This window comes from Peromyscus californicus, unplaced genomic scaffold (genome assembly GCF_007827085.1).
Source record: "Peromyscus californicus insignis strain IS unplaced genomic scaffold, ASM782708v3 Scaffold_8__1_contigs__length_139910024, whole genome shotgun sequence".
NCBI lineage: Eukaryota > Metazoa > Chordata > Mammalia > Rodentia > Cricetidae > Peromyscus > Peromyscus californicus.
In genome coordinates this window covers 73,672,933-73,684,952 of record NW_026294606.1, presented here as the reverse complement: position 1 = coordinate 73,684,952, position 12,020 = coordinate 73,672,933, and the positions used below count along the sequence as shown (strand labels likewise).

The window sequence follows — 12,020 nt, the reverse complement described above, 5'->3', positions numbered from 1 at the left end:
CCTGTCTACAGTAAATTACACCTTTCTAATGTAACCAGGAAGTCTGGACTTCATTTGTGTTGACCTTTGGCCAAATGAGTTCCTTGGCTTCTATATAAGCCTGTTATTTGTCTATACACAGGGATAACACCACTTTCTTATAGTTTACTTCCTAGGATTATAAAAGAATTACTATATTTTGTGCACTGTACTGGCTGCTATGGCAACTAACCCCCTGTGGGCAGTATCTAGCCTTGATACATTCATTAGAAAGAGAAAGATCAAACTGGCCAGAGACTCGGGAGTGAAAACCACTCCCACTACCAATGTCATTGCCAATGCTTTTCAAAAAACATGTGACCACTACCACTGTCTGTCCCCTACAATCCCTGATCACACTTGAAAACACGGCCAAAGAAACTACACTTGTCTCTTCTGCCTTGCTCAAGAGAGACATTTACAAAAACTTCAGACTGAAGGAATCAAACAACCTGTGTATCTTTCAAGGGACTTGTGTATCCTCACATGAAAGGATGAGATCAAATAGGAGGTATGTGGACTGTATGTCACATGTGTGTGGATGTGTGTTCCACTTCCTTATGTGGAACAGGGAAATAAAAATGATACCTACCCCTTGGGGATAGACATTAATGGGTTAACGCACAGACAGTGCCAGACACACAGGAATCACTTCCTAAAGGTTTCCTTATTATTTATTACTCTACAGAAATCGAGAGAGCATCAGAGCCTACAAACCAGCATGTACATCTTGAGCAGAATGATATACAAGACACTCATCATTTCCAGAATGGATTCCGGAGGCACTGAAGGCTTTAATGTTAGTAGTTTCATTTTATTCCCTTAAGTTCATAATAAATAAGAAAATGAGTGAACACATATCCCCAGAGCAAACTGGCAATTGCTCTGAAGTCAAGTTTAGTGATTTCCATGAAATAACTGTCTGGGTTCAGCCCAGGCCATTGACTGATTTTTTTAGTTGGATGCTGGAGAAGTATCCCTTAGAAATGAGTGCCGGGCTTTGCTCAGCCCAAGTGGAGCCAGGGGGAGGGGTGGGGATGTTAGACCTACGTTCCTAATCCTATCCACATTCCTGTGCTGCATGACTAGAAGATGTGGTTTCCCCCAAATGAGGGGTTTCACACAACGGGCTGTTTGCTTCTGTGGAGCCTCAGCATGTGAGCATGCTCCTGCCCTGATCTGTTTCTAACCCAGCGGGCAGGAAGATAGCATCTTCTGCAGGGAGGCCTGCCTGGGGACCCCAGGATCAGGCTGTCACCACACAGATGTGGTGATACCAGGAAGTTATGCTAGTGAGAGTCAGTCCTCCTGCAGGGGAACATTAACATTGAAAAGGAAAGCCCTAAAGCACGTTCATTCATTCTCTTTCCCTATCTAGACTTAGGTAAGTGGTTACTTCTTCCCATTCACTCTTGTCCATTCGCCTATTACACCCAGGCTAATGTTCTTTCCCAGAGTGCAATCTCCCAATGGCCTCACTTTACAGTTAAGGGACCCCCGCAAGTTGCCTCCACCTGGAAGGATCCTCTACTCTTTCCCTGCCCTAAGTTCTAGGGACCCTTTGTACTCCTCCATCACCTTTCCAGGGGATGCTTTCAATACAGGCAAGCCCTGCTGGGTAAAGTTTTATCCCACAATTTTTGATACTCAACCTACATCTATTTTCAACTTTTCTGTGGATTTGAAGTTCTAGGCAGGCAGCACCATGGTTTATGTTTACCATATCCACGCTGCACACCAGTGCCTGGAACAGAAGTAAGGTCATATGAGTGAGTGAACAAACCACGAAGGTAATAATTTCTGCATTGCAGTAGCAATGGAGTTGTTTAGGACACCACGGAATCATACCAGTTGACTTGGAGAAACACCGAGTACTTGTGAAGCCAGCTGGAGCTGACTGAAACTCACAGCCCTCCAGAGCTCCTGGGAACACTCACCTGCACCATCTGTTTGGTTCCTATTGGCTGTGGCTTTCATCATTTTCTCACTGAAAGAAAGAAAAAGAGAGTCCAATCTACAGTGTTCCAAGTGCTACTGTCTTTCCTCGACCCTTCTATTCTTAAGAGTTAGCAGTGATGGATTAAGCAATGGAGGTGTTTGCCGTCAGCTCCATGACTGCCCGGGATGGGAAAGGCTTCCCAGGTGTGTGCTGATACAGGCAGATGCAGCTGGGCACGCGGTGATTGTTCAGATGGTGGCGGATGTGGACACACGTGGATGGTAGGAACAGGCACTGTGGGCCAAGTGGTCCGTGAAGCCACATGCACTGGGAAGCCCTGTGTCCCTTCTTGGGCCAAAGTGTTACCTTTGTCCAAGAATGACCAGAAGAAAAACAAAACCAAAAGAACAGCCCCCACACCATGATTATAAAGATGTAAACATGTCAGCCCTATAATGATCACGAAGAAACGAATTCCAGTGAATGAATGGCTGCAATGATTAAGGAGAAGCAAGTTGATTTTTTTTTTCCTGCATGGCTTGCTTCTTTTTTACCTAGACGCCTCTTTGCTACTACTTGTAATGGGCCCTTTAAAAAGCGCAGACTGAACAAGGCCAGTGAGACTGGCAATCTGCTTCTCCATGGCTTGCATCCTCTCTCTGCAAAACAAGAGAATTATTTGTTAAAGCTCTGTTGACTTTCAGATGGGTTCAGATGGTTTCTAGGTGAATGATCCACCTGAGGGCTATAAGAGGTACCACCCAACAGGCTGCCAAAGTCTACCCAAACCTGGAGAACTAAAGATCCTTGGCTGAGGCCAAGATTCATTGGTAAGAGTGGAGAGAGGAGGCTGTGACCTCACAAAAAAGACAATGCATAGGCCAGAAGAGGCCGTCCAGAAAATAGCATTTTCCTCCGATGTTCACACAGCATGTGTTTCCCAGTCTTCGTGCCCTATTTTGTTGTTTACATTGCATCAGAGGAGACCCCAGTGGGACTGGTCATACTCTGGGCCAGGCCCTGCATTCATACATGCCCAGAGGCTGCTCTTCGCAGCTGGGAAGCTGCAGGCTGATTTTGGTGTGAATGATGGAGATATTTGTTGTGTGTGTAGTTATACTTGTTTCATAGCCCAAGGGCAGACAAACAAGTGTCTCTTGTCAACACCATGGAGAATGCAATTGAAATCAATATGAGTTTGGAAGTAGATGATGCTCAGTTTAATGGTGTAGAGGCCTTAGCCTGGAGGATTTTATGGGATCAAAGAAGAAAAATATACTCAACAACTCAATCATGAACACACTAATAAAAATCCCCCTAGTTACTGCCTATGAACAGGTACTGTACCTTGCTCTTCGGGGCTCTGTGATACTACAGTCAGGTATTTGAAACAGGCTTGCCTCTCTACCTCTTAGACCATGCGATGGTGATTCCTATTCTACAAACAGCACACTCGTACACACACTGTGGCTCTCCAGTGTAAACCAACATTTTATCTGATACTCTGTGAAGACAGAGTAGCAATCTATCCTTTCACCACAGAAACAACTGGTGAGGCTGGGCTCATGGAAAGACAGGACATCTGCATCCTGAACTTTGTGGTAATCACGAGCATCCTTGAGCTTTGAGGCCTTGAGTCTTGCCTTTGGGCTAAAATCTTTAATGCCTTATCAGTTACGAAGTTTAACTTTGCAATCACCAGCTTCTGACTGGTCGAGTCCACGCGCTTTCTTCCCTTTAAACTGGCAGAGCAGCTATGACGAGGTTTCTTGCATGTATGTCATGCAGTGTGAGTAGTTCACGGTGCAAAATGCAAGCAGCCCCACCCAGGGATATATGTCTGAACAGTATGATCTCTGCTCTACTGGGGGAGAGATAATCTCAAATGCCAAGTGTGGACACACATCTATCTCCACAGACTGACTGCTCATATGTCCAGGTACAGCAATGGATGTCAATCTCTGAACTGAAGCATTTTCAGGCACCCTTGTGTACTTGGCTTCCTCTTTACCATGAAAGTATCAACAGGTTAAGAAACAGAGTTAGCAAAAATTTCTAATAATGAAATCAGGTTAGTAAAAACTTGCCAGAAAGCCCATGCTTGTTGGTAAGTCATAGTGCCATCTCAGAAGTGATAAGGGTAGTGATTGGCCACTGTGTCTGCCATGTAGGAGACACAGACGGACACAAACACTTGGGAAACTACTTCTTTGAGAGAAAGTGCCAATACAGAGTGAAAGTTGTTTAGCCCTATCATTCACTGCACAGAAGATCGAGAGAAATGCAATGTGCACAGCTACAAGGAATAACCAAGAATCTGCTTAGAGGAAAACGACAAGAAGAAATCTCGGCACTGTCATACTGGATATGGATGCAGTGCAGATCCACTGGCACTGTAACACTGGATATGGAGGCAGAGTAGATTCAGTGGCACTGTCACAGTGGCTATGGAGGCAGTGCGGATCCACTGTCACTGTCACACTGGCTATGGAGGCAGTGCGGATCCAGTGGCACTGTCATACTGGATATGGATGCAGTGCAGATCCATTGGCACTGTCACACTGAATATGGAGGTAGTGCAGATCCACTGACACTGTCCACTGGATATGAAGGCAGTGCAGATCCACTGGCACTGTAACACTGGATATGGAGGCAGAGTAGATTCAGTGGCACTGTCACAGTGGCTATGGAGGCAGTGCGGATCCACTGTCACTGTCCCACTGGCTATGGAGGTAGTGCAGATCCACTGTCACTGTCACACTGGCTATGGAGGCAGTGCGGATCCACTGTCACTGTCACACTGGCTATGGAGGCAGTGCACATCCACTGTCATTGTTCCACTGGCTATGGAGGAGTGCAGATCCACTGTCACTGTCACACTGGCTATGGAGGCAGTGCAGATCCACTGTCACTGTCACACTGGCTATGGAGGCAGTGCAGATCCACTGTCACTGTCACACTGGCTATGGAGGCAGTGCAGATCTACCGGCACTGTCACACTGGCTATGGAGGCAGTGTGGATCCACTGTCACTGTCCCACTGGCTATGGAGGCAGTGTGGATCCACTGTCACTGTCCCACTGGCTATGGAGGCAGTGCGGATCCACTGTCACTGTCCCACTGGCTATGGAGGCAGTGCAGATCCAGTGGCCCTTACACACTATTTATGGAGGCAGTGCAGATCAGGGCTAAATCAATGTTCTAGCAGGTTTCTTGTTGGTCAAAGTATTCATTACCCTGTCTTACAAGAGGGGGTGGCAGCAGCATTAAAAAGACAAACAAAACACCGTGGACATAGGACCATCTTTAACTGGATCATCACTGTGGACAGAATTACAGAGCACTGCAGCAGAGGGAGGGTTGGACCCATGAGGGCCCATAGGGCTTCCTGGAATTTTCTTTGGATCAGGGGAGGTAGGCTTCTCCACTGCTCTTCCCCTCCATAGTGGTTTTGGGATGCAGATAGCGAACGACAATTCACCTGCACCCCACTGCCTGATTCTTCAGGGCTCATACCAGCACAAGTGTAGAAGAGCCTGGGATGACAGTTTAGATGCTTGGAGCAAAATCCCTATGTGTGATCCAGGTATCTACATGCTTGGTTCTGTACTTAGTAACCATGAGTTAGGACATGAATACTCCCTGGGTGGCCTCTTCCAGGCTATGGCATCAACAGGGCCACCAGGGAGAAGACACCAGTCAGATGCTGCTGGTAGCTCTTTGACATCCTCCCTGTAGTTTATAGACACTTGAACCAAGCACATAGGGGCCACAATTCTCTCTCACTCCGGTGTGGTGGAGGCAGTGATGAACAGCACAGAGATGGACAGCACACTGACCACAAGAGTATGTGTCAATGTCTTAGCCCAAACCACTTCATGAAAATACAATTCTTTTGACACATGGTAATGAGAAAACTTTTCCCTTCATATTTAAGCATCAAAGAGTTTCTGGTTTCAGGATTCATTTGAGGGAGATTATCTGATTTATAAATTCATAAATAAGATTGTCTTTCCATTTCATGGTTGGTAATCTGGAAACAATTTTATGGCTTAACTAAATTACAGCAACTGGAAACTTACGCAGCCTTCTCCTGCGATGAAATGTTATGAAGTATGTTTAATGGGAACAGAGGAAAAAAATAAGAGAAATGCAGTGGAAGGAGAGAAATTAAATACAACCCTGTCATTTGACTGCACTGGTAATTCTGTGTGATAACCATCAGAATATTAAGGATGCTTAGGCTAATTCTTGCCAATTTCACTTGGTTTAAGGTATTATGGGCTGGTATAATTACTGTCGAAGAGATGGCTCAAAAATGATTTCATAAACCATTTTATACCATTCCATAAACCATATTTATGTGATTAGTAGGGACGGTTAACTAGTCATTTAGTGCTGTACATCAGCTTGGCCACACAAATCTTTCTTGGGGCCCAAATACAACATGAATTAAAAATACAAGGCTAATTCAGGGAAAGTGCTATTCCCAGCATCAATCAGTCGCTGATTTTGCCAGCATTCTTCCCTGCCCTGGGTCTGTGTGTGCAGGTGAAGTGATGCCTTATTGCTAGAGGGCGGCCCTCGCTGCCTTTGGAGCAGAGGGAAGAAAACCTTTTATGGTTGAGGAAATAGTTTTAGTCAATGAGTTCATTTATGTGATTTTTTTATTCAAGTTTCACCTTTGACCTCTTTTGATTATGGACGTCTTTGTTCTGAAGGAGGCCTCTTTGAGTCTGGATTAGTTTCTTATCTTTGTATAGTTAAGAAAATTAATATCAATTAGGAATCAAGAGAGTACCATACCAGGTGAAGACCAGAAGTTCTTTATGGTGAATCCCAAAGGATTATAATCTTTTATTATTTATTGTTCCTCCTTGCTGTCATGGGGAACTAATCAAGGAGCTTTCCATTTCTGGCCTAAATTATCCTATTGGAGGTAAGCTAAATAACCTAGACACCATGATTCCCAACTCTCCGTAGAATCTTAACTTCTCATTGAGGCATCTGGACTTGCTGAGGGGATATGGATGGAGTTGGCAGCTGGAGTCTATTATCCATCTGCCCTCTGCTTCTGGAGTGAGCAGGAAGACTAGGCATGCTTTGTCCTCCCTACTGTGGCTTCAGCCATCTCAACGTGTCCCCTGCTTCTCAATTTAAAATCATTTGGGAGGACCTGGGAGGTGTTGGGGGGAGGGGCAACCATAATTGGAATATAGTTTATGAAAAAACTATTTTCAATTAAAAAAAGATGACAACAAGAAAAAAAAAAAAGCAAAACAAAAAGAATTACTTGTCTTAAGTTGTCTTCCAAAGTCAGGCACCCCTGACTGGTATGTGGGTATCCCGGCACAGGAAGCTGCCTTTTCTGTCGTACCCGTGTTAGTTGTCACATTGCTGTGACTAAATCCCTGACAAGAAGCAATTTCAAAGAGAGGTGATTTATTACGTTTCACGGTTTGGGAAAGTACAGTCCACGGTGTGAGAAAGACCCACAGAACTCATGGTGTCAGGAACACATCTCTGGACTCCACACCTCCTGATATCTTCATCCCACAGCAACTCATGTCCTCCAGCCTGGTCTTCCTAAAGGTTCATAGCTTCCCCAAACAGCGCCACCAGCTGGGGACCAAGTGTTCAAACAGATGGGGGGGGGGGTAGTGTCATTTTGTATTAAAACAATAGCCTTATTCCAATCTGCCATGTTTTGTAGCTTTAAGACAATCTTCTTCAGGTTCCCTCGTTCATACAGACTAGGCCCTTCTCTGTATCTTGGCCTTTCCTCCTTGCTGTCGGCCATCATCACTATCAGGATGGTCCCTGGGATTTTTTTTTTTTTGGTTGTTATTGTTGTTCCTTATGTTTTCTGAAGTTCAGATCAAATACACTGGCCCTGTTGCTATGGCCTGTGGTGGTCCAATATCCCATGATGGGATACATGTGCTGGAGGAGCCCTCTGCAGAGGCAGGATGGCTAGGATGATGAGATCAGGGCTAGGTGGAGAGGAAGGGAGGGGGTAAGGATCCTGATAGCCCCTTCAAGGTATGGTATGCCCTGAATAACCCAACTTCTCTCTTTGGGCCCAACTCCTTAAGGTTTCATCACTTCCAAAAACACTACAGACCAAATCCTCAACAATTGTCTTTGGGGAGGTTTTTTTGTTTTTTGTTTTTTTTGCCTCGAGTAAGTGCTACAGCACCCATCCCCTCCATCTTGTCAAGACTCTCCTGCTTCTAGACTCTTTGTCAGTCTTCTGGACCCCATGCTAGGCTGGCTTTGCTCCCCCCCGCCCCCCGACTGAGGAGGGCAACAAATGAGAAGAAATGGCCCCTGTGACACAACCTTACAATGTCATTAAACATCTTTAACAGCCTTACAATGACATCTTACAATGTCATTTTCTGTTGGTTTCAAGGAGATAGGGTGAGGCATCATCTCAGTAGGCAGTCATGTTTTCCCGAGCCAGATAAAACGCAGTGTCTGAGCCAAAGGCGTTTACCTAAGATGCACTGCATTTGACATCCTTACTATTGTTGCTGTTACAATACCCAGGATTGAACCCAGGGCCCGCAAAGGTGCTTTACCACCAAGCTGCACCCGAGCCCTGCACCTTACATTATGATGCACAAAAATACAAACTTATGTGGAGAAGTCTGGCTTGAAAGCAAGACTGGAGCCCCATTTATGGAAGAGGGTAAAGGCTGTTTATACACATTCTGAGACTCAGAGGGAATGAAAGTCTACAGTGCAACATGAGGAGGAAATGCCCAAGTTGGCGGCGTTCTCTCTAGTTCTTAGTCCTTCACAGACTAGAAACCGATACTGTTTGTTTTCCTCAAGGCCATGGAAGAGGGCTGATTATCAACTTCAAGTTCACCTTGGCAATGACTTTGGGTGTAGGCACCATGACAGGAAATGGGGAATCATGGCACAGGAGTGTTCTTCTCTTGGTCTCAGGCTTCAGATGGCCTGAAGGGTAACACAGGGAGTCACACCCAAACTACGCTTCTGTGGTGTGCTTCTGTCCTTGGCACTGTCCACAAAGAGCTCCTGGATGAACAGGAAGAAGTCAACTAGAAATGCAACCCTTCCTCAGAGCTGGCACACGAACCAAACACAGACTCGGGAAGGAATGGGTGGGGCTCACAGACTAACAGTTCTAATGTGGGCGCTACAGCAAGGGCAGCAATAGCAAGCCAACTGAAACAATTCCAGCAAAAACACGGATAGAGAATTGATCTAGATTTGGGTTCTGACTTACATAGGTGTGACTTGTCTTTCCTCTATAAATTCAGTCAACATGTATTGTGCTAGGCAGTGTTCTAGGCACTGAAGACACAGAAGTAAGGTTTTACGTACACACACACACACACACACACACACACACACACACACACACACACACGGGGGTTGGGAGGGGGGTGAGTCAGGACTGGCAGGACTAAGGGGTAGTTAAGGAGCTACTGTGCTACAGTGGAGTGAAGGAAGAGAGGGCAAGAGGAACCAATGCAGGGGGTGGCCTTCTTCAGGTCCCACAGGGGGAGCGAATCCTATCATTTACTTGTAAACGAGTAAACTTTTTGGAATGAAAGGGAGCCACTGGTTACTATGTAAGGACCACACGGTAAATCAGACTGGCCCCAGTCTAGCTGAAAAATGCCCTCTCCTCAGATGTGGGTCACTTGTAGGGCCTTTGGCTCTGACTGTAAATGCGATGGTAGCTGAGGTGAGGACATTCAGGGACTCAAATTTTAATTGGAGCCCATGGCTTCTCTGCTGAGAACAGCCCGAAGTAGATGGACTCGGAGTCGGGAACCAGCTTAGAAAACCACATGATAGTCAAGAACAGCCTCTCTCAGCTGATGGCCTTTGGGTGAAGTCCTGAGGCTGGAGAGGAGCCAGTCAGGCGGCTCTTCAGTGGCAGCAAGCACCAGGCAGGCGCAACCACAAAGGCACATCTTCAAAGCAGATGAGTCTCTGCCAAGTTCAGACCCAGAGACCAGCAGCACACATGCAGTAGAGTTCATGATAGGGGGTACCAAAGGTCTGCTTGAGTTTGGCTCCTTAATGTCTTCTAACAGCTGCTGTGCTGAAGGATTCGTCCACAGCCTGTGGTACGACTGGGGGAGTAGAAACTTTAGGAATGGTATCCAGTGGAAGGAGGCTAGGTCATAGTGGGTATGCCCATGATGGGGAAACATGACCTAGGCCCATCTTGCTTCCTGGCTGCCATGAAATGCAAAGGGCTCTTCTGCCACACCCACCCACCTTGATACAACTGCAGTCACAGGCTCAAGGTGACAGCACCAAGTAAATGTGGACTGAAATCTCTGAACCACGATCCATGAGCCCTTCCTCTTAGTAAGCTACATGTCTTGGGTATTTTGTTACAGTGATGGAAAGGGCACACAAAGCTGAAGTCTCAACACTCAGAGGTTCCAGGGCCAAAAGGCTCTGGCATTGTTCACAGGGTTGCCTTTGGTTTCATTCACTGCCTGGAAAGATCACATCTGAAATACAGCTGGAGTCAGGATCCTAGAATTGAATGGTTTCTCGGTTAAGAGGAACTTATTCAGCCCTCATAATTCTCTCCATTCTGGTTCAGTGATCCTGACATAGGAGAGAGAGAAAAAAAAAAAAAAAAAGGAGGGCGTGTCAAGTCAGGCAAGTGGGTCAAAGCTCAGACACACCCTGGCCAGGGCTCCCAAGGTGCACTGTTTCTGAAGCCGGATGGGTTCTTCCCAGCATAGTAAATGCAACCGGGAAGCACTCCCAGTACTTAATCTATTTCACAGTTTGCTTTCTGTGCTGGTTGTACTAGTGGGGACCCGAAAAGAGCTCCAAGTCAGTGACAAGACACAGTTGTCTCTTGGATCTGGGTGGCCAGCATAACTAGATAGCTTCATGCTTGTATGCCCAGAAGGTTCCTGTTGATGAGAGCACTTGCTGGATCACACCTATTTTCCTTAGAACTGCACAGAACCCATGATGGGTATGACCTCTCTATATTACAGCAGATACTGAGTTTCAGCAAGGGGAGGTTTCGTCAAGAAACATGGCTAAATCCCTGCAGAGTACAGTGGCCATGACTTCCTGCTATGGTGACATACAGCCTGGGGTGAAGCGTTTCATTTCCTGTTGGCTCTGTCAGCGACCCGAGCTACCACACCCCAGAGCAAGCCAACATGAAATCATCAATTTTGGATTTTCTTTCTCTTCCCTGAGGGTGCTCTTCAATATTCATGCTCTGGAGTGGTATCTCTCTCTCTCTCTTTTTTTTTTTTTTTAAATACAGGTACAAACTGGTAGGAATAGCTGTTCATTTCTGTTAGAGAACATAATTTATCTTCAACTGACGGACAGTGTCGGAAGCTATGGAGAGATGGTCCTCAGGTGGTTGTGAAAATAAGCAACTCCTGATCTCCCTGCCTGGGCCTCCTGAACTGCTGGGATTACAGGAGTGCTTCCCGTACCCGGCTCCTACCTCCTTTAGCTGTAAAATCCTAGTGTGGACTCCAATGAAATACAATGACTCAGGGCTGGGTGGCGGTGGTGCACACTTTTAATCCTAGCAGTTTGGGGGCAGAGGCAGGCAGATCTCTCAGTTTGAGGCCAGCCTGGTCTACAGAGTAAGTTCCAAGACAGCCAGGGCTACACAGAAAAACCTGTCTCTAAAACCCAAACCAAACCAAATGGAAAAAAAACAAAACAAAAACGATGACTCTGTGCCCTCTCTCGTGTTCTTATTGACTGTCACCTTTCTGGTCACTTGTGAGTGATGGAGGAGGTAGGGACCTACTACTGCCATTAAATGACAGTCTCAAGGCAGTGTGGTGTTGAGACCCCGTTTTACTGGAATGGCTCCACTTGACACACTCTGGACTGGGTCTCCTTTTATCTTCTGTAAAATCAGGCTGCAGAACAGAGGCCTCAAAATTCCCTTTAGCTCTGAGTGTGGACAAGGAAGACATGATTTGGCTCACAACAGCACAGTGGGAAATACTGATTTTTTTTTTTTTAAGACCTACCATTTTTTGAAAGTTGGAATTAATGCTTAGACTTAG

At 46.0% G+C, this 12,020-nt stretch overlaps 1 protein-coding gene across 20 annotated transcripts in view; it reads right to left on the bottom strand.

The window, feature by feature from the left end:
- The window catches only part of Kiaa1217 (KIAA1217 ortholog), an 807,432-nt gene that overhangs the window by 40,857 nt on the left and 754,555 nt on the right, over positions 1 to 12,020 (bottom strand). For 13 of the 20 annotated variants that reach the window (XM_052729451.1, XM_052729450.1, XM_052729448.1 and 10 more), the window contains 2 exons: positions 2,512 to 2,616; positions 1,956 to 2,005 (listed from right to left, as the gene is read on the bottom strand). In XM_052729451.1, the coding sequence (XP_052585411.1) occupies positions 1,956 to 2,005; positions 2,512 to 2,616 (155 nt within the window). The remainder of the gene's footprint in view (positions 1 to 1,955; positions 2,006 to 2,511; positions 2,617 to 12,020) is intronic. The other 7 variants (XM_052729444.1, XM_052729445.1, XM_052729455.1 and 4 more) reach the window with 1 other exon arrangement.